This window comes from Urtica dioica, chromosome 9 (genome assembly GCF_054948205.1).
Source record: "Urtica dioica subsp. dioica isolate 48M chromosome 9, U.dioica_male_clone48M_v1_H2, whole genome shotgun sequence".
Taxonomy (NCBI): Eukaryota; Viridiplantae; Streptophyta; class Magnoliopsida; order Rosales; family Urticaceae; genus Urtica; species Urtica dioica.
The window spans coordinates 20172563-20195417 of record NC_142764.1 but is presented as its reverse complement, the minus strand read 5'-3'; the positions used below and the strand labels follow the sequence as shown (position 1 = coordinate 20195417).

Below are 22855 nucleotides of genomic sequence, written 5' to 3'. Positions count from 1 at the left end.
ATTAATTTTAAAGATATGGACTATTCATGTAATAATAGACATTATAAGAAAGGGAAAAGTCTAAAAGCAAAAAATGAAAAAAAAAAGAATGGGGATGTGTATAGTATGGAATTAGTAATAGTATTTATTACTAATAAATAAATAAATTAATAAAAAGACTATTACTGATGCAAAAAAAAAAAAAATAAAAGAGAAGACTATTAGCAAATTTTTTTCCAAATTCAGTTAAAGAAGAGGGGAAATAGCCAATTAAACGATCAGGATACGATTCTTCCATTACTATGTACTTTCACGATCCTCCGATACAGAGAACTCTCTCTCTCTCTCTCTCTCTCTCTCTCTCTATATATATATATATATACATATAAACACTCTCATGGGATTATAGATAATTTGTACATACATTAAGCTAAATAAAATTGCAAGTTTCAAACTTCTGCTTTCCTTCTAGGCTCTCTCGATTAATGCATTGAACACGAGCTTAAAGTTTTGATCTTTAGGGTTTTGGTTTCTCTGTCACTTCGTGTTTTGCTTTTCTCTGTTTTCTTATGATCTTAACACTCAAATAACCACGACCTCCGATTTCTCTAAATTCGGAAATTCCGTAATGGGAGTTTCGTTCAAAGTGTCGAAGATTGGTCGGAGGTTCCGACCGAAGCCTTCGTTTCAATCCGACACCACCATCGCTGTCGACGGGGATAATTCCGGCGATTGCTCGCGAATTAGCGACGACTCAGATAATCGTAAGCTCGAGGTAAAATCTACCCTGTTTTTATTTTAATTTTTAATTATTGGGAGGATTTTTGAATGTCAGCGAATTTGAGGATCAAATTAATAAACTTTGTGCTCTCAAGTGCATTTCGTTGAGAAAACTTGTCTGATAATTAAAGTCATTTCGTTGCGAAAACTTGTCTGATAATGAAAGTTACAAAATTATTTAATGGCAATCTAACAATTCTGATTTTAACCTTCCTATTTTGGCAAAAGAAGACATATTTTTAGGTTTTTCTGTGAGTTTAGGGATTTAAATTTGGCTGTTCGTTGTTTAAGTAGGTGATGAGCTTTAAAGTTTGAAACTTTCTTATAAATCTGATGATTTTGGGGTTACTTGAATGGAAAACTGCTCTGAATCTGGATTGATAAAGCGGGTTTTTGTTAGTGTTACTGTTTTTGGCTACGCCGTTGGAACTGTGTGTATAAATGGGGGTGTTTACCATTTAGATTATGTAGTCACACTCAGATTATTGAGAAATGCTTCCAAGTTTACTGTTTAATTGATCAAATAATTTATTTATTTATATACTAAGATGGTAGAAGAATCTTTTAGCCGATAAATGCGGAATTCGAAGAACGTTTCTAAGTTTGGGCATGTTGTAGATATTCAGGTTAAAAATTTGTGCGTAGACAGATTTGAGCTGACGATTTTATTCCTTTAACTGAGACTGGTTTAGCATTTTTATTAAAGAAAGTCGTTTTAATAAACACATGATATAGGTTGGCGGAGTAGAGGGAAGCGAGAAATTTTCTGGAGTGTCCGGTTCAATTCTGTCTTCTGAGGAGCAGCTTCTATTGACTGGTTTGTTCCTTCTGTTGGTTTTTTTTTCAAAAAATTAGCTACGTAAGCCACCTAAAATATAAGAATTGTAAATTAGCCGACCTTTGGTAAATACTTTGTAAATAGCCAACTTGCATACGTGGCAGCCTATTAACTACCTTTTTTTTACATGTTTGGCTGGGTTAAATAAGTCTTTTACTAATTTGTTAATAAGTTAACTTGGCTATTTACAAGAAATTAATCAAAAGTGGGCTATATCTCAATTCACTATAACCGTGTGGCTATATAACTTAATAACCCCCTTTTTTTTTCTTCTTTATTTTGGATTATGAATGTCGAGGTTCATTTATGAGGTTGGTTGTCATCTTGGCAGATAGAGAAGTCTCCTTCACGCTAAACCTTTTCTTGGACGGATATTCTATTGGGAAACCGTCAGAGGTTTGTTCAGATGAACTTTCCCTATCTGGAATGAATTGAAGAGAATTGATTCCCAAAAAATAAATATGAACTTTTTTTTTTTTTTTTTTTTTTTTTTTTTTTTTTTCTGTAACTTATACTTCATTTATGTGTTTCTAGAACGAGACTGGACTTCAATCAGCAGGTCAAGATGTTCCGAAATCGCTACAACCATATGATAGGGCATCCGAGAGTCTTTTCTCAGTAAGTAATTAGTTATTTATTATTCCCGCATGTATGACGATAAAGTCTTACATGCCATCTATATACATATATATTCATAGGTGGGGTAGTCTCTTGGTCGATAATGCCAGGGTGTCGTTGATTTTAGTCGGGTCTAACCTGGATACCAGGGTTATATATACCAAAAAACATGTGCGTGTGTATTTTTATCATATTTACATTTATTTATTTATTTTATTTTGGAATTTTTTTGTACTGATTATTCTCCTTCCTTTTATATCTTCCAGGCGATTGAATCTGGCCGTTTGCCAAGTGACATTATTGATGATATACCCTGCAAGTTCACTGATGGGTCACTTGTTTGTGAGGTGAGTTACATTGTTCTTGTAGGCTATACCTATGGATGTTATTGTGTTGTTTGTTAAACCCTGCTCTCTATACCACTATTCATGATCTCGCTATATGACGTTTTATGGTCACAGGCTAGAGATCTCAGTTTCTGGGATCTCTACATGTCGCTTTTGTAATTAGGCTTAATGCCCTGTTAATATTAAGAGTTGTTTAAAAAAAATTTTTTTGGTAGAAAATAAGTTTAATTTGGTAGTTATTTGTCCGCTTAACTTCTACTTACAATTGTATAAAATGATTTTACCTTTTTAAAGACAATGAATAGACGCTGAAGATAGCGTGGGACAAGATAAATAGCTCGATAGCCAACTAATAAAGTATTTGCTCAGATTATAATTTCAGACGTCTTTGAGGGATTGGGCAGCTATTATTATGTAATCAGGGCTGGGTTTTTAATTTTCTTCTCTTCTTTCCTTTATCTGTCTTCTTTTTGTAATACTTATCATTTTTCATTTGATAAAATTTTTGCAGGTCCGGGATTTTCGAAAATGTGCTTCTGAACAAGGGCCTGGTTCTCCACTTGCGGATGGAGGCCCTCTTGTAAAAAAAGTCCGTCTCAGAATGTCATTGGAGAACGTTGTGAAGGACATTCCTATGATATCAGATAATTCTTGGACTTACGGCGATCTGATGGTAAGTAAATATTTACTCACCCCCATCTTCTTGCAGATCTATGTTGTACAACACTGCCTTAGTTATGTTCTCTAACTGTAGGAACTGGAGTCTCGGATACTGAAAGCATTGCAACCACAACTACTTCTAGAGCCTACTCCCAAGTTGGATAGGCTCTGTAAGAATCCCGTTTCAACAAAGGTAAAGTATTCAGTCTCGAAGGCAGTTTTAAGATATTTTTCATAGATATTCGATGGTTTGCTAATTCCTTTTAAAAATCGCTTGCAGCTTGATTTGGATCTCAGCAGTTTGCGAAGAAAGAGGTTAAGACAGATGCCAGAGGTTACAGTAACGTCTAACAGCAAGCCCGGAAAGAAGGTCTGCATCGAAAGGGCTCCCGAAATCTCGAATGGCAGGTCGGTAGATCCGGGGAATATGATGGGAGACCATGTCCAAGAGGCTCTGGGGAGCAACACGTTGCCCATAAGAGCCAACAACAGCAGCTTCGGGCAAGATCTGGCACAACATTTGGCGTCTAATAATCAACAAGCGTACCAAATGGGGAACAACAACACCCCGAGGAGTACTCAGGACCACGCAATCAACGATATGATGAACTCGTACGTCGACAACGCGAATCCCAACGCCTCTTCGATGGTGAGAAAGAGGGAGAGCCAGGACGGGCCAATGTCGCCCTTGTCGAGTCTGAATAGCAAGAGAGCGAGGCCCGTCCCGACCGGCCTCGAGGGAATGCAGCAACTTCAGCCGCCGGTGGGGCAGCACATGGACGCCTTCCGCGGCTCGGAGTTCAACTGGAAAGCTCAGCTGTTGCAGCAACAGCAATCGCCGATGGCGAGAGGGCTTCCGTACGCAAACACCGGCAACCAAAAGTTTTCGCAGCAGGTTTTCGACGGCGCTTTGAATCAGGATCCCGTGGGAGGGCAGCAGCAGGGCATGCGGTTCGCTCCCAAGGAGGAGCAGGTCGAGGCCGCCAAATTAGACGGGTCGGATATGCAGTCCGGGGACGTGGAAACGGGTCACCTCGATCAGCAGCAGCAACAAAAGCAGCACCAACAGAGATCGTCTCAGAACGCTTACGGGCGGACCGGTTTCCCTCAGACGCAGTGGAATAATCTCGGCCAACAGCACGCCGAGAAAGACGGGAGAAAGGAGGAGCAGGGTCCGAAGCGGAAGTCCGTGCAGAGCCCCAGGCTGCCAGCTGGCGCCCTGGTCCAGTCCCCGCTGTCGGGGGAGTTCTCCGGCGGTTCGGGTGGGTCCCACTTCGGGCCATCGGCTCAGAGGGAGAAGTCGGTCGGATCCGCTGTAGTCAACCCGTCGTTGGCCTCCGGTGGCGATCCCTTGCAAAGGCATCACCAAGCCCAGCTCGGGCCGAAACGGAAACAGAATTTGGTGGCCAAGAACCAAGCTAATAGCATGGTCGGTTCCCCCGCCAATGCTGCAATGAATGTCGGAAGTACGCCGGTCGGAGCCCAACCTATTGATAAAGATATACTCGAGAAGTTTTCAAAGATTGAAATGGTTGCTATGAGGTATGTTACTTCGAGTCGCCTGCTTAGTTTGTCGCAATACATAAGCTGTGAAAGTGTTCCTTTGGAGTGAATCTTTTATCTGCTTTCCTGATTGCGGTATATGTGAGCTGTACCTTATTATTATCACGGATTTCTGTTTCAGGCATCAACTCAACCGCAAAAAGAATAAGGTCGACGAACTATTTAGAAAGCCTAAAGTGCATATAGCCCGCTTAGTTGGGGAATGTCTTTCGCGTCCGGATAATAGCGATGACTTCAAAGAAGAAGTAGACAAAACTTTATCCAAGTCCCTTGGAGGTGGCAGTATGAATGTCTGCAAGACTAAAGTTATAACTTTGGAGCATCAGGAGCGTATAGTTCAAGGTTTGTTAATCAATTTTTAATTTTTTTTTCTTTCGAATATTGAAGATGAAGTTTGGCAATTGCCGAAACTTGGGGATTACAATGGCACTGCTATGAACAAATTCACAAGTTGGTTTTGGCAGTTACATTCACGAAGAGACGAAAAATAACAAGCCTTCTGCAGGAAATTGTTTTTTTTTTTTTTTTCCCTTCTTTATTTAGGAGTGTTCTTGGTTTCTTTGTGGTACTGGTTTATTTTGTCGGTTTCCTGAATAATTACATTTTGCTTTTGCAGGAAATTGCGTCACGTTTGTTCCCAAGTTCCGAACAAGGATGATCATGTCGGAGAAGCCAAACGATGGAACTGTAGCGATGCTCTATGGTGAAGTAGACCCGGGCGATTTCCCGAGTGTGGAGGATAACCTTCCTACACTACCCAATACTGTAAGTTTTACTAGATAAACCACAGCTGAGTTAGCGAAATTAAGGGTAATCAATTTTTTGAACTTGAGTTTTTATTTAATATTCTTTTAGCTAGGTAACCATCATCATTGAGATATTCAAAATGAATTCCCGTCTTCAGTCTGAATTTCCTTGCAATTATTTCTTATGATATATGCCGAAACTTTACTCCCATAATAATTTTTACCTTGCCATCTGTTGATCCGCCTCTGCTCTGACACAACTTTGATAAATGTGTGTTGCAGCATTTTGCCGATTTGCTTTCAAAGCAGTTCACGACCCTGGTATGTTCTCATTAGGAACATTTTCTTTTTTCGTTCTCTTTTAACCCATCACAAGTAATTACGATGTGGAAACTAATAATGCCCATCTTTTCATACAGATGGAGCGCGAAGGATATTCCGTGCAGCAGCACATCGAACCCAAACAACCCCGCATCGGAAATCAACCGAATTTCCCGGCGATGCTTCCGAACACTCCGAAAGTCGAGATGCAGCAATACGGAGACGCCGGTTTGGGTCAGCCATCCAACGAGTCTTTGAAGCCAATGATCGGTGGGAATCGGCCGAGGATGCTTCCACCGGGACCCAATCAGGGCTTACAGATGTCTCAGGGGCTTTTACCCGGAGCTTCGATGCCACCTCGGCCACAGCTCTCAGACTCTGTCCCATCGCTTCCTCAGCAGCAACAACAACAACAACAACAGCAACAGAATCAAATGCTTCCGCAGCAGCAACAGAACCAAATGTTTCAGAGATCGATGATGATGGCGAACAACACGATCTCGAACCCGAACATTCAGCTGGGCAATCACATGGTGAGCAAATCATCCCCTCTCCACGCCCACCTGATGCAACAACAACAACAACAACAACAACAACAAATGCCCCAGCAAATGCAGCAGAGGAAGATGATGATGGGTACCGGGATCGGAAACCCGATGGCCGGGATCGCGGCCCTCGGAAACACGATGAACATGGGGAGCGCGAGGGGGATGGGCCCGATAAACCAGCAGATGCGGTCGGGGCCGCTGGCGCCGGCGGCGGTCATCATGGCGTCCAAGCTCAGGATGGGTCAGAACCGGGCCCCGATGCTGGGCGGGCCCCGGCAGATCCACCCGGGCTCGGCCGCCGCGGGGCTCTCGATGCTGGGCCAGACTCTGAACCGCGCCGGCATGAGCCCGATCCAGCGACCACCCATGGGACCCCCGAAGCTCATGGCCTACATGACCCCGCAGCAGCAACAGCAACAACAGCAGATTCAGCAAATGCAGCAACAGATTCAGTTGCAGCAGCAGCTTCAGCAACAGCATCAAGAGAGCGCGGTTTCTTCGCCTCAGGTCGGGTCGCCCTCGGCCATGGGGATGATACAGGGGCAGCCGAGCCCGCAGCAGCGCACTCCGATGAGCCCGCAGCAGCGCACTCCGATGAGCCCGCAGATGAGCGGCCCCGCCAGCCCGCAGCTGAGCTCGCAGAACCTCGCCAATTCCCCGATGGACCTTCAGGGTGTTGTCAACAACGCCAACTCCGCTGGCAATGCTTAGTTTTTGTAACTTATCGATTCAATAAACATGTATTTTTTTTTTTTTTTAAATAATGTCCATATAAAATGGCAGTAGTGTTTTGCTCAGTCGTGCCGTAGATTCTGCAGGTTTTTTTTAATTTTTTTTAATTTTTTATTATTATTTATTATTGGATTGTCATAAAGGTTTCTTGGCATCAATTTAGATGGATGTTTCTGTTGTTAGAGATGTAATGGTGTTGTAAGTTATTGTATATTTCTGTGACGATGGAGTGTGGCTATTGATTATGGGTCGATATTGATTGCCACTCTACTTAACTTACTGTGACCAAGGTAGTTTGATTTTCAATTTTATCTGGCTTAATGTTGAAGCTCTTTGAGTACCAATGGATTATGGAATTGCCAGTTTTGTTTTGTTTGTTTTTTTTTTGTTTTTTTTTTCAGAGTATGTAATCAAGGTTGTATCTCCCATACAATTGGAAAAAAACTTGAAAAAGATCTTAAGCTTTGATTTTATTTATTTATTTTTATTTTTTACATGTTTATCTCCTTAAGGTTTTATATGTTTATCTTCTTTTAAGGGTTCATCATTGACCTCTTTTAGGTTTGTACATTTTTTTTTTATCTTAAATATATATATTTTTTAAATTTTTATTAGAATGGATTTAATTTGACAAACCTACTATTCTTCTCAAATTATTAAATATAGTCCTTGTGCGTTCGACACACATTCTTACAAATCTTTTCCTTTTTTTTGAAACAATACGTGAGTGAGTGCGCGGAGTGAATTTTGCAACATTGTCAGAGACCAGTAAGCATGACGTGACACGACCATCTTGGCAAAACGACTAACGTCGACGACATGTTTGCCAAGAGTTGGCATGCCGCGAGATACCACGTTAGGGTCTCTGAGACGAGGTTCAGCACTCTACAAACTTATCAGATGAAGTTGAACCCTATAAAGTACGTATCTGATTCCTAGGATATTTAGACGCACCTAATGTTAAGTAAGGATTTTGTAGACATTGTTCAGTAGATGTTTAAGAATAATAATTGAGCATCTCGAGAGTGTATAACTGTCTAAAAATGGAGAATTCTTTCTTGTTTAAGTGTGAGTTAATGTTTCTGAATGATTGTAAGAAATTTCAAGTTTCTCTCAATTAAATTGATTTCCCCCCAACTTTGATTTTGGTGAATTATCTATTATAATGAAATTTTTTTTAGGGCAAGAACAAATTATGAGCGCTCTCAAATATATTTTAAATTTAGCAAATCGAATTAAGTAAATCATGCACCAGGTTAATTTTCTATTTGTTCAAAAGTGAAATATAAATTTCAAATGAGACGAGACCAATTTGCAACAAAATGAAAACTATTGTGTAGAGTAGAAAGTGAGAGCCAAAATGAATTAGGGATTAAATATTGATATTTTTAAAGTGTCCTTGTGGGAGAATCCCACCCAACGATCTTTGCGAGCAAAATAAAAGATAGTTCGATATCAATGTAGTTACTTGGGCAATAATTAATTTGTAATATTTACATCCTAAAATACCCTTAGACATGACTTGTATTTTCTTTGAATACACACGTCCATTGAAATGACAATCGTAATATAAAGAGAAACCGAGAGGAAGAGAAAGAGAGAAAGAGTGGAAGAAGAGAAGAGGTAGAGCTTTGACGAAGGAAAGCACAAGAATAACCCTCGGATTTCGCTCAAGGTGAAGATTGGGTTTTCTTTCATCTCTTGTTCGATTCTAGGGTTTGTAAACTTTTTTTTTTTAAGGTTATTCAGGATCGATCTTTTTCTATTTGCGACATCGGTTTATTCCGTCTGTTTCCTGAATAATCTCATTTCTTTTGCAGGAAATTGCGTCACGTTTGTCACCAAGTTCGGAACAAGGATGATCGTGCCAGAGGATGGATCCACTTTTTCAGATGAAGAGGTTCGTTTTGATTACCAGTAATAATATACTAAGCTAGCTAGATTAAGGGTAATCAATTCTCAAATTAAAATTTAGCTTTTATCTGATCTAAATCACTGAGCTAGGTCACCATATTTCCCTTTGCTAGATTCAAAATGAATTCCCGTCATCAGTCTGAATTTTCCTGCGATTATCGCTTATGAAATTTGCCGCGAATCAGTTTTTATCTTGCCTTGTGATAATCCGTCTCTACTCTTACGCAACCTCGATAAATCTATCCTTTTTTTTTTTTTCTTTTCCGAACCAGTATGTTTTCATTTGGAGCATTTTTTTTTGTCATACAGATGGATAGTGGAGGATCTTCCGTGCAACAACAGCTTGAACTCGGACAATCCAGCATTGCCGATCAACCGAATTTCGTCGCAATGCTTCCGATAAATATCAATCCGAAAGTTGTGATGCAACACGGAGAAGAGGGTTTGGGTCAGCCATCTGACGAATCTGCAAAGTCAACGAGCAGTAGAGACCGCTCAGACCAGCGTCAGAATGCGACCTGGAATTCTCTTCCGATCTCTCGGGCGCTTTCATTCGAGAGTTCAGGCTCAGTGCAATCGCTTTTGCAGAACCTGCGACAGAATCAAATGCAACAACTGAATCAAGTGCAACAACAACAACGACACCTGAATCAAGTGCTTATATTGCAACAAAATCGAATGCTTCAACTGCAACAGCAACAACAACGGAATCAAATGCTTCCACTGCAACGGAATCAACAGCGACAGAATCGCAACACGCAAATGTTACAGAATCTACAACAACAACGGGAGTATCAGTTTAAAATGATTCGACAGCTACAGCCTCAGCAACAACAGATGAAGATTCACCAACGGAAAGTGCAGTTACAAAGAAATCAAGAGAAGATTGAGCAACAGAAAGCTGCAGTTACAAAAAAATCAAGAGAAGATTGAGCAACAGCAATTGCAGATAGAACAACTGCAACAACAGTTACTGCAGCTTAAGCAACATCATGAAAAGGCCGCTTCGGAGTTGCAGGTGGCGTTACTCGGCTTAACGTTGAAGTCCTAAGACTACCAATGGAATTTCCGTTTCTTCATCAAGAACAGTAAAGAGTACCAGAGCTTCTCTCTGGTTATCAGCTTCCTCAGAGGAGTTCACAGACTTGCCTCTTTTCTTAGTTGCTTAAGGATTAGTCGACTGCTTTTTTTTTTTTTTTTTTTTTTTTTTTTTCTTTTCTTCCCTAAATGCCCTGAAATCAATGAAAATGTAGGCTCCTCCAAAAAAAATAATGATAATTGTTTCTCTAATAAAGAATCTATCTGCAACATAACAATTGATAAAACTCGTAAAATATCTAAAACTTGTAAATTTCATACATGGATCCAAGATATTGGCAGTATACCAGTTTTTCATGTTCAATTTCATAACTTGTAAAATCAAGGTTCTATTCTGAATACAATAATTGAACACTTGTGAAATATCTACAGCTTTGATTGAGCTCCGTCGTGTTAATTGGTTACAACATGAGCCCTCGTAATGATTTTTTTGGGAAGGACAGCTCAAGAAAGCCAATGCGATTTCGAGCTTGTTCTTCAGCATCTCGATCACGCTTAGGACCCCACTCTCTCCCGTGGCAGCCAGGCCATATATAACAGGCCTTCACATCCGTTCCATGTCTCACTCACCCATGTAAAAGGATCGCAAATTTCCCTTCAATAGCACAGATCACTAGTAATCACGACGCGGTCAAATCCAAAAAAAAAAAAAACCTTCTTAGTCAATGTAACATCAGAAAAAAAGAAGATATAATAAGATCGTTCATCGCAAGGAATCTCACCTATAATCTCCGTGTTTTGATCTCACTAACAACTCTCTTGAGTACCTAACTCATTATGTGATGTTCCTTTATATACACACGGAAACAAACACTTAAAATAAGACAAAGAACATAAAACAAAAACTAGTTGTTATAGACAACTCCTTCTAACTTTTTTTCCACGTCAATAAATAATTATCAACCTATTTTCAAGACTCACGTCTCAGCAAAGCTGCTAAAGACATTACGAAGCATATCGAATTACTCACTTGTTTCTTATATCAACTTCTCTTTGGCTTAGCCTAGGAGTGTCTACCACTAGTTCAATCGCCTTAAACCCATGTAACTATTGCGATATTTTAATATGCAAGTGCACATGTCGCCCAAATAATATAGATTAATTTGTAAGTAAGGATGTCGTACTCACGAAGACTAAGCTTAAATAATAATTAAATCAACTAGAACGAATTGAACTCAAAAGATGGAGGAGAAAAGTTGTCACAATTTTTTGACAAGAAAATATACAGAGCAATTAAAAGATGGTTTTACGGTTATGTGAAGGTAAGGACCATGATTTCACTAATCTATTCAATGATTTGGATTCTCGGAGGTTTCGCACAATTTAAACACTTAAACTTTGCTAGTCACATTTACAATGATATCACTAAATCTCTCTTGAGCATCTAGCAACCTAAACATATATCGGAATTTTATCTCTCGATCTCAACTCCTAAAAACAAGACAAACATTGAACACAAGAACGTATAAACGACTTCTTAAAACTTAGCTATCTCTAGCCTAAAAATGAATCATGGTAACTCAATTCACGCACAGTAACAACCTAATATTTCTCAAGCATCAAGTTGAATTCAAAATCATGAACAAGTTCGCGAATCTCATACAAGCATTAAGAGCAGAATTGAATTAAGCAAAACAAAATAGAATGAGTAAATACTTCAACTAAAATCAAATTGAATCCATAACCATATTCTAGACTAACTATCCATAGCCATTAAGGAGATTAGTTCAAGGTGTAGCGGAGAAACAAAGAAGAAGAGGATAAACTAGAATTCATCAAAACAAAATCCACAATAATAATCATAAAATAAAAATAACAACGGGAGTTCAAGAGAATAAGTGAAGAGAATAAAATCTTTAATTGTAGCGACGACGAGGACGAACGGCTTCACAAAGTTCGGTAGCTAAACATTACTCAGTGCCTTGAAACTTTCAACTTCTTTCGACTCCAACGTTTATTTCCTCTCGCAATTTAAGAGCCTTTTGCGTTGGCACTCGGGTGTCGTTGGATGAGTAGTCGAAGTCAAGCATGCACCAAAATTTGTTGATTTCGGAATAGCAAATGGTAATGTTGCCACAATGTTTGTATGACTCGCATAGGATTAAAGCTTTGTTGGGTCGGCCCGCACCGGGCCTAAGATATAGGACCTTAGGCCCAACCTTGGACGAAGCCCTCGATCCTCGGGACTTAGGGCTGGGTCCAAGCTTGAAATGGACCTAAATTGGGCCTGAAAAAACCCAAATAAGAATCTTAAAAACTTAATAAATAAATAATTTTTAATTCAAAAAATACATTTTCATCAAAATAACATAACTTTTAGTAATAAAAAAATTTATATCATGAATAATAAAAATATAATTATGGGTGAAAAGTACTTTTTATAATAAAAACATAAGTTTTAAACAAAAAATTATATATTTTTTAATATAAAATATGTTGAATTTTATTGAGAGCTCAGAGCGGATGTGAGGGTCTATGCCCTAAGCTTACTGCAGACATTTATACAGGCCTGAGACTGACTTTTTTTTATGAAACGGGTTCGTGCCAAAATAAAAAAAAGTTGGTCGGGCCGGCCCAAAATCTAAAAAAAAAGTTCGGGTTGATTAGCTCACTAATAATCTGACCTAATTGACAGCTCCACAGTCGACTGTCTTAGGAGCCAAAAATAAATAATAATATTGTCATTCTATATAAAAATGGACTATTTTATTATAAATTATGAAATTGTTATATATTTTCAAAAAATTAATTACGAACTAGTTTATATATTTTCCATATTTGTTGAGTTTCCTTAGAGCAACTCCAATGGGTGACAACTTTAGTTGCAAAAAGGTGACATGGATGACATTTATTGCTGCCTATCGATTGGAGTTAGTATAAAAAAAGAGTAAATTTGACACTATTTCTTATTTTGGCACCGATGCCAAGTGAAAAATTGTAGTTTTATTTTGTTTTTTTTAATAAAAAAATATTATAAAACTCCGAACTACGAACTATGTATTTTGTCTTATTCCAATCTCAATTGTACTGACTAGTTCACGTACAAGAAGCATTTAATGAAAATTGTCTTATTCTTTATGAAGTAATGTACTCTCAACTACTCGTACACGTACAAAAAAACATTTGTTGAAAAGATGTACTATTCTGATCAATACAAAAAGTATTCACTATTTTACCTTTTTAATAAAAAAAAATTGAAATAAAGTATGAAATCCAAACTTCTCAACTATACATGCTATAGCTCATTATAAATAAATTGTAAACAATAAAAGAATGATAAAAGAATTATGGTGGACAACTTTTAAAACTAATGCATTTGAGTGATTTTGTTAAGGGAAAATAACACATTTATACCCTGTGTTTTAGTGAAATGTCGAGTTTAACCATCAGTTTTCAAAAATGTCGAGTTCATACCCTCTGTTTAACTAAAATGACGAAATTATACTATCTGTTTAACTAAAATGACGAAATTATACCCTGAAATGAATAACAGCGTCACAAATCTCCCTTTCATTAATATTAACTCTTATATAAGAAAAACCGAATCAAATTTAAATCAGTACCCTAACTTCCAAATTCTCAATTTTGAAATAAAAATAGCATTAAATTGAAATTAAATAATAAAACTCATACCTTCTAGGAGATGACTTCATTCCGTGTTCGAATTGTAACTCTAAATCTTTGATTCTCTGTTCGAATATGCGATTTTGATGACTATCAACTATCGATGTTTACACATTTGCCTCTTTTTGTGTTCTTCACGATTAAGAGACTGTTGTTTATTTTTTTAGTTTTTAAATAAATTACATATATAGCACGAATGAATAAAGATAATTGGTGTTTATATATAAATATTATAGTCAACGTCAATGAAAAGTCAATAAAAAGAATATTCGTGACGCTGTTGTCTATTTCAGGGTATAATTTCGTCATTTTAGTTAAACATAATGTATAATTTCGTCATTTTAGTTAAACAGGGGGTATGAACTCGACATTTTTGAAAACCGAAGGTTAAACTCGACATTTCACTAAAACAAAGGGTATAAATGTGTTATTTTCTCTTTTGTTAAAAATTACCAACTTAATGATGTGGAAGAGAGATATAATTAAATAATATTATTTTGTTGACGTGTTAAAAGCGGGCAACTCTGGCATTAGGGATGGCAATTTGACCCGTTACCCGCGTTCCGGCCCGTTACCCGATTTATTCGGGTCGGGTAATACCCGTTCTTTTTGGGTAAACGGGTAAACGGGTAATACCCGTTAAGGTTTTAACGGGTCCGGGTACGGGTAACGGAATAGCCATCCCGTACCCGGTTACCCGGGACCCGACCCGTTAACTTTTAAATATTTAAAAATATAATAAATCATATGTTTACCTAATTAGATGATATATTTTAAACATTGTTTTTATACATAAGAATAAAAAAAAAGTTGGTTCTTTCATATAGGCTACAACCAATATTTCATATAGCACTTTAATATTTTTTACCTAAATTTTATTATTTTTAAACTTTATATTGTTGAGAGATTTTTATTTTATAAACGGGTAAGCGGGTCTACCCGACCCGTTACCCTTTTTTTAAACCGGGTAAACGGGTAACGGGTCTAATAATTTTAACCCGCTTACCCGGCGGGTATCCCCGTTACCCGGCCCGTCTCAAAATTCGGATAAACGGGTCCGGGTAACGGGTAAAAAATTATAACGGGTACGGGTAACAGAATAGATGTACCCGGCCTTACCCGTACCCGTTGCCATCCCTATCTGGCATTAGTATTAGAAAAATTAAAAACAAAACAAATAGAAATAAAAAATTGACGATCTGATATCTATGTATTTACTTTTAAAATCAAAATGTAATATTTACATCCTAGAATAGCGTTACACATTTTCTAAAAAAAAAAAATATATATTTTTTTTTTGAAGAAACGTTACACATACGCTCAATAAAGTAACTTTCATAATGTGCTCTACCGAGAGAAACCGCGAGGACGAGAGCAAGAGAGGAGGAAAAGGAGAGTTGAGCTTTGACAAAGGAAAGCACAAGAATCACCCTCGGATTTCGCTCAAGGTGAAGATTGAGTTTTCTTTCATTTCCTTTTCGAACGATTCTAGGGTTTGTAAACTTTTTTGTTTTTGTTTTTGTAAGTTTTCGTTGAAGTCACAGTTCGAGACCATACGTTGAAAGCCTTTTGCAGGAAATTGGTTTGTTATTTAGGATTGTTCTTTGTTTGTTTGCGATATTGGTTTAAACTGTCTGTTTACCGAATTTTTGCAGGAAATTGCGTCACGTTCGTCCCCAAGTTCCGAACAAGGATGATCGTGCCAGAGGGGCCGAGCGATGGGTCCAGTTTTTCGGATGAAGAGGTTAGTTTTGATTACCAGTAGTAATTCTAACTAAGCCAAATTGAGGGTAATCAATTGTTGTTGCATATTATAGTATCCCAAGTTTGAACACGAGTTTTTATCTGATCCTTACTGTGGTAGATTTAAAATTTAATTCACGTCTTTGGTCTGAATTTTCCTGCAATTGTTGCTTATGAAATTTGCCTAAGTAATAGTTTTTATATTTTCTTATGATGATCTGCCTCTGCCCTGACGTAACTTCGATAAATCTATGTTACAGAATTCTGCTGATTTTCTTTCGAAGCAGTATGTTTTCATTAGGATCATTTTTTTTTTTCATTGTCTTTTCTTAATACGAGTCATTATGGCATGGAAAATAATGCCCATCTTTATATACAGATGGATAGCGGAGGATCTTCCGTGCAACAACATCTTGAACTCAGAAAATCCAGCATCGCTGATCATGCGAATTTGACAGGGACGCTTCAACAGCAACAGAAACAACAGAATTATGTCGCGATACTTCCACAGACTCAACAGCCATCTAACGATTCTGTGAAGTCAACGAGCAGTGGAGACCGGCCTCAGATTGCGACTCAGAATTCTGTGTGCAGTGCGAGCATTCCGTTCTCTCAGGGGTTTACATCTGGGCGTTTGGGCTCAGTGTCATCGCTTTTGCAGAACCAGCAACTGGATCAAATGCACCAACTGAATCAAGTGCAACAACAACAGCAACAACAATTGAATCAAGCGATTCAATGTAATCAAGTGCTTCAACAACGGCATAATCAATTGCTTCAACTACGGCATAATCAAATGCTTCAACAGCAACATCAACAACGGAAACAACTGAGTCAAGTGCTTCAACAGCGACAGAATCAAATGCAACAACAGACTCAAGTGCTTCAACAGCAACGGAATAAACTGGCTCAAACGCACCTGGATAAAGTGCTTCAACAGAAACAGCAACATCAAAATCACATGCTTCAACTGAAACAGACTCAAGTTCCTCCACAGCAACAGGCTCAAGTGCTTCCACTGAAACAGACTCAAGTTCCTCCACAGAAACAGGCTCAAGTGCTTCCACTGAAACAGACTCAAGTGCAACAGACTCAAGTTCCTCCACAGCAACAGAATCAAGTGCTTCAAACACTTCCACTGCAACAGAATCAAGTGCTTCAACAGACAAATCCACAGATTCAGAGATCGATGTTGACGGCGAACAATCCCCTCTTGAACTTAAACGTGATGGGTCAGAATCTGAACATGCAGTTACCGAATGCTCAACAACAGATGTTAATGCCCCCACAACAACAGCAACTACAACAACTGTTTATGAATCGACACTTACAACTACAGCAACAGATGCAGATTCAGCAGCAGAAACTGGAGTTACAAGTACAGCAACAGCAGACGCAGATTCAGGAACAGAAACTGTTGATAGAACAACACCAACAACAGTTACAGGAGCTTCAGCAACATCGTACGGCTTCCGATTTGCAGTTGCTTTATTTACTTATTTTGCTCGGCTTGACGTTGAAGACCTAAGGGCGCCAATGGAATCGCCATCTCTACATGAAGCACGATAAAGAGTACCAGAGTTTTTTTTTTTTTTTTTCTTCCCTAAATGCCCTTGATCCCTTAAATTGTCGATATCTACGTGTGATTGTGACTTCCTTTGCAATCCGACTATGTTTCAGCTTTAGAATTTTCCAAGCTTTTCAAATTAATAAAAATCTACGTTCCTTGTAAAAAGTAAATCAATAGTAGTTTTTTTTTCCTGTCCAATTCTGTAGTTTTGTAAAATCAAGGATATGTCTTGAACACAACAATTGGAAACTTGTGAAATATTTAAAGCCTAGAATGAGCTCTGTCGTGTTCGGTTACGATGTGAGCCCTGGTAATGTCTTTTATGGAAGGACATCCCGAGAGAGCCATTGTGAGCTCAAGCTCGTTCTTCAGCATCTCGATCACGCTCTGTACCCCATTCTCTCCCTTGGCAGCCAGACCATATATAACAGGCCTTCCAACCTGAACAACGAGTTTCAAATGCTCTGAGTGAATGAGAAGCGAAAGTTAATGATCGAAAAACATGAAGAGCTTCTTAGCTTACAAGCACGGCTCGGGCTCCGAGGGCTAAGGCCTTGAAAACGTCTGTTCCACGTCTCACTCCCCCGTCTAAAAGAACCGGGACTTTCCCTTCAACAGCACGGACTACCTGTAATCACGGCTCGGTCCAAAAAACAAAACCTTTGTCCATTTAACAACAGAAAAAAGAAGAAGCTATTATAATATCGTTTAGCTTGGACCTCTTCTAGGACAGAGATAGTGGCGGGAGCGTGATCTAGCTGACGACCTCCGTGATTAGAGACAATGATTCCAGCTACGCCCGCCTCAACGGCCTTTCTTGCTAAATATATGAAAAAGGAAAACGGTATCAATCCATTTTCGAAGAGAAAAAAAAATATTGACGGAATAAATAAATACCATCTTCACGAGTAAGTATTCCCTTGACAAGAACTGGCAATTTTGTGATCGATCTTAACCACTCGACATCCTGTGAAATATCACAAACAAGATATAAGACTGACATAAAATAAAGTCTTAGTAGTAAAAATTCTAGCCTAAATAAATATTATTATTATTATTATTACCTTCCAAGATAGAGAAGCGTCTAATGTCATTCTGGCATAAGCCTCAAGGACAGAACCATCAGTTTCCTCCTGGAAAACACATTTAGTAAGAGAGGGATACTTCTTTTCCAGAGTTGACTTGGAGAAACTAAACAAGTGAAAACTTTACTCACGGAGTTGACTTCAGTTGGCATTAGACCCTCGAGATTCCTTATCTTCGGCGCAATCATTCTGCAGGAGATACAAGAGCCATGTCTCGACAAAGATGCTAAAAAGATTTCAAAGCATATCGAATTAACTGCAAATATGCTAAAGACATTTCGAATAGTAACGAATTAATTACTTGTTTCTTATATCGGCCTCTCTTCGGCCGAGCCTAGGAGTGTCGACTGTTAGTACAATCGCCTTAAACCCATGTCTCTCGGCTCTCTGAACCAACTTGGCCGATATATCCCGCCTCTTATAAACCTGGTTATTCCAAATAACACAAACAAAGTCATTCACACCCACTGCAAAAAACAAAAACAAAAAAAATCAATAGGTACGAAATAAACGCACATATAACTGAAAGAAGCGAACGGCATTGCAGCTACTAGCAACTTCCTCTATGGTGCAGCTAGAGGAGAACGACAACACCTATTATTATATGCAGCCTCAGAATTTTTTTACGGACTTTTCATGTTTCAACTACAAACACCAGACTAGATATCTCGGAGATCCAAAATACCATGATTGTGTTGCAAGAAGCCGCTGCTCTGGCCGTGGCTTTCTCTCCTGCAATCGAAAAATTCAGAAACTGTTTTTCTTCTGGAATTGGTCTCAAACTAACCCGTCAAGTATCAAATACCGAGATCGTGGTTTAAACCAGACTGGACCGGACCTGACCTTACAAGTTTCCTTCTTTTTCTTCTTCGAGATTTTAGAGTATCTAAATTGAACTTGCTAATTATAAGAAAGAATTCGATAACAAAGTTTAGTGTCATTTTTTCTAGTTAAATTTCTAAACTAATGATAAATATTACAGGATTAAAACGGTGTAAAACCTTGAGGATGAGCAAGCTGATGCGCTGCGGTTGGAGCGATCATTATCGGAGACGAGATGTCGTAACCCAATACGGTTGTGGACATGTCGATTCTGCTGACGTCAACCAGGACTCTCGGCCGTAACCTGAAAAGATATTCAGTATCCATAGTTACATATCTATGAATTTTACATACATGATCTGAAGAGGAGCATTATCATTTTTCTGGGTGCTTGCGTGATTCTTTGAAACGCGTTGACGTTCTGTTTGAGTGTGTTCTGGTCCTCCGATCCTCCGGCGTAGAAATCGTAGTACATCTTGGGAAGGGCTTTCCTGGCTAACTGTTGGAACTCCTTCACGTTCACTGGTTCCGTTGACATTTTAGCCTGATAATGGTCAACGTTAGTGCATACAGTTACAAAAAGTTTTTGTTCGGAAATCAGCCACAGGGTATTCCGTTGCTTACCTTTTGAATTTATAAGAAGTGATCATAGACTTTCCCTGTAAACCAGATTGTGAAATGGAAAAAGTACCATAACTCTGAAGGTATATTATTGCCACTTCAACTAGTTGACAAAAGGAGAAAGTGGGAAATTAAAAAAATAATACAGAGCACTGTTTCTAGTCTCTTTAAATAATGGAAAAGTAAAATAAGGTGAGCAATATGTTTTAGACAATGACATCACATAGAAACCTTTGGTCCCAGTTTAGAGCACTTGGTCAGTCAGTGATCTCATAAATAAAATCTTTGATACACATAAAAGAATATTGGTGTGTTATTGGATTGGAAATAAAACCTTTAGTCTTGAGATAATTTCTACTTCAAGGCTTGACAAAGTAGTAACATATTTGATAACAATGCGCGCGTGTAAAATTAGAAATAAAATTGATTGATTTTAATTTTGGACACTTAGAAACATCTTACTATTGCTACAGTCCCTAGCACTTTATAAATTACTCTACACTATTTTAGTAATTATTTAGCTTTTGTCTCACCATAAAACATGTTTTATGCATGAACTTTCACCCTTGGGCAAAGTCACCTGAGCCTTGGGTTCTTATATAAGCTTCCCGGTGGTCATTTTTATTAGCATAAGGGTCAATCAGGTATATAGCTATATTTACACTTTAAGATTGTTATTTAGTCAACGTTTGATAAATATTTGATAAATAGTTACATCCACGTATTTACACGCTTAATTAACGTAAATACCTCATATTTTTATTTCAATGAAAGGGCAATCCATGAATGTCACGTCATGTTTGTAGTTACTTATTGTTATGCCATTATTTTCACATGGTGTAAATAATGCCCCGAGAGCAAAACAACGAAACATCAAACCCAAACACAAGGCCCAAGCCCACAAGCAAATTCACACGCCAAGCACCGAGTCAACACTAAAATGTCTTTCAAAGGAGACTCTCAAAGAATGTTTTCAAGCGAGACTTCTTGACAAATCTTCACTCGGCCAAGACCACCCGGTCATTTTCACTCGGCCAGGACCACCCGGCCATTTTCACCCGGCCAAGACCACCCGGTCATCTTCACCCGGCCAAGAACACCCGGTCATCTTCACTCGACCAAAATCACCCGGTCATCTTCACCCGGCCAAGACCACCCGGTCATCTTCACCCGCCAAGACCACCCGGTTGTCTTCACCCGGCCAAGACCACCCGGTCATCTTCACTCGGCCAAAATCACCTGGTTGTCTTCACCCGGCCAAGACCACCCGACCATCTTCACTCGGCCAAAATCACCCGGCCGTCTTCACTCGGCCAAGACCACCCGGTTGTCTTCAATCGGCCAAGACCACCCGGCCGTCTTCACTCGGCCAAGACCACCCGGCCATCTCCACCACCTAATCAAGTACTTTTCACCAAACTCCTTGGTCCCTATAAATACCTCACTCATTCACAACACAAAGTAAGTTTCTCTCAACTTGTCAAAACTCTACAAAAATCACACCACCACTTTCTCTCTCTAGAAAACATAGAGACGAGTACAAATCGTTCACCAAGAACGCAATACAACACGACTAATGTTGAGCGTCGGAGAGCGCGCCGAGGGAAAACCCTCCGCGTCCCTCTAGATTCACGTTTCATTTGTGGTTAGGTGAAGGTGCAAGGATTCAAAGACCCGGCGAAGAACACGGAAAACATAGACGATCCAAAGACCCGGAGACTCGAAGATCCAAAGACCCGGACACTCGAAGACCCGAAGATCCGAATAGCATGAATACGACGAGAAGAGAAGAACTTCACCAAACCCAACTTACGTGCGGTCATAGGGTCCGGCCCTAGATCGAACCACGGACGGTTCTTAGTGTAAACCCAAAAACGCGGTTAACATTTTGGCGCTAGAAGGAGGGGATCCCGAGAACAACCACGGGCTCTCCACCGGCAACTCTTTTCCTCCGCGGAAAACTTTCAATACGACGAAGATTTACTCCAAAGCTTTCTCCATGGAAGCTTTCCACCACGACCTCCGGTCTTACCTCAAAAGTCTTTGCCTTGGTGACCGGAGACTTTTTCCTAAACAAAATTCAATGGCCCGAAAATGGATACGACCGAGACGATCCGATCGGGCACAAAAAAAAAAAAAAAAAAAAAAAAAAACTCCAAGTCGGCGACGACCGAGACGTCCCAGTGACATATGAAATCAAGACCCGAAAATGGATACGACCGAGACGATCCGATCGGGCACAAAAAAAAAAAAAAAAAACTCCAAGTCGGCGACGGCCGAGACGTCCCAGTGAGATATGAAATCAAGACCCGAAAATGGATACGACCGAGACGATCCGATCGGGCACATAAAAAAAAAAAAAAAACCCCAAATAACTCTTGCCAATACTCTCTCCCTCTTGATATAGCCACACAAAGAAAATAAAAAATGATTTGTCTATCTCTTGGCTGGCTTAATGAACTCTCATGGAAGCCACATGCAAAAACAAATATTTTTCCCACCTCTCTTGGAGACATTCACACGGTAGCCCCACTAAAAGAACAAAAAAAAAAAAAAAAAAAAGATCTTCTTGGCTGGTCTAAATAAAATCACATGGCAAACCAAAGAAAGAGGGATGATCACCTACTCTTCTCTCTCTCTCTCTCTCCTGGAGAAGGCAAGTGGAAAAAAGACATCTCACATACTCTATCACTACTATCTTTTTATCCAGATTGAATACACACAAAACAATCACCATAAAGCCAAGAAAAGATCTTCCTCTCCTCTCTCTCTCTCTCTCTCACTATCCGACAGTAAGAAAAATCAAAGAAACGAAGGAAGAAGAAGACAGAAGGAAAGAGGAGAGACAGTGGCAACTTCGGCACCTCCTCCGACGACCGCCGGTCTTGTGACTCCAGCGCCGCCGCACGATAACGGTCGCGGCTCCTCCGCCCACCACGCCGCTTTGACGACGGGGCCTGGTCTGCGCCTACATCACCGCTCCAACGACGGACGAGTCCCCGTCGAGGTCGGGTCCTCGCTCGCACCACTTCTCCGACGACAAGATCGGGTCTTTGCCGAAGAGCCTGGTCTTCGCCGGGATCGGGTCCTCGGCCGCCTTGTTGCTACGACGACGAGGTCGTGTCCTCACCGAAGTCTGGTCCGCGCGAAGCTATTGCCACCGACTCCTGTGCAATCGACCACGGCCAGACGCAAATAAAGATGAAAAATAAATATATATGCATAATGTGTTTAAAAATATAAACA

The 22855-nt window shown here is 39.5% G+C and overlaps 3 protein-coding genes across 6 annotated transcripts; 2 read left to right on the top strand and 1 right to left on the bottom strand.

The window, feature by feature from the left end:
• The first annotated feature begins 300 nt into the window (after window positions 1-300).
• On the top strand, window positions 301-7488 carry LOC149385635 (nuclear receptor coactivator). The gene is made up of 12 exons (XM_089625536.1): window positions 301-754; window positions 1495-1576; window positions 1929-1993; window positions 2132-2215; window positions 2482-2562; window positions 3074-3235; window positions 3317-3415; window positions 3503-4764; window positions 4907-5127; window positions 5402-5550; window positions 5814-5852; window positions 5951-7488. Exons 1-12 carry the CDS (start codon window positions 608-610, stop codon window positions 7109-7111), a joined length of 3552 nt encoding a protein of 1183 aa, XP_089481662.1. The 5' UTR covers window positions 301-607; the 3' UTR covers window positions 7112-7488.
• A 1118-nt stretch (window positions 7489-8606) lies between these two features.
• LOC149385634 (uncharacterized) lies at window positions 8607-17058 on the top strand. 3 transcript variants are annotated; one of them, XM_089625420.1, is made up of 4 exons: window positions 15077-15216; window positions 15424-15512; window positions 15891-16514; window positions 16563-17058. In XM_089625420.1, the coding sequence occupies exons 2-4, from the start codon at window positions 15462-15464 to the stop codon at window positions 17037-17039; spliced, it is 1152 nt and encodes a 383-aa protein (XP_089481546.1). In that variant the 5' UTR covers window positions 15077-15216; window positions 15424-15461; the 3' UTR covers window positions 17040-17058. The 3 variants fall into 3 exon arrangements, with proteins under 3 accessions (XP_089481545.1, XP_089481546.1, XP_089481544.1); XM_089625419.1 differs by lacking the exons at window positions 15077-15216; window positions 15424-15512 and adding exons at window positions 8607-8807; window positions 8953-9032 and having other exon boundaries at window positions 15891-17058; XM_089625418.1 differs by having other exon boundaries at window positions 15891-17058.
• A 151-nt stretch (window positions 17059-17209) lies between these two features.
• On the bottom strand, window positions 17210-19745 carry LOC149385633 (peroxisomal (S)-2-hydroxyacid oxidase GLO4-like). 2 transcript variants are annotated; one of them, XM_089625423.1, is made up of 12 exons: window positions 19613-19745; window positions 19384-19532; window positions 19168-19292; window positions 18852-18898; window positions 18683-18760; window positions 18468-18592; window positions 18298-18355; window positions 18146-18214; window positions 17979-18048; window positions 17801-17901; window positions 17605-17709; window positions 17210-17522 (listed from the first exon to the last, which is right to left on the bottom strand). In XM_089625423.1, exons 2-12 carry the CDS (start codon window positions 19524-19526, stop codon window positions 17343-17345), a joined length of 1101 nt encoding a protein of 366 aa, XP_089481549.1. In that variant the 5' UTR covers window positions 19527-19532; window positions 19613-19745; the 3' UTR covers window positions 17210-17342. The 2 variants fall into 2 exon arrangements, with proteins under 2 accessions (XP_089481549.1, XP_089481550.1); XM_089625424.1 differs by lacking the exons at window positions 18683-18760; window positions 18852-18898 and having other exon boundaries at window positions 18468-18633.
• Between the last annotated feature and the right edge of the window lie 3110 nt (window positions 19746-22855).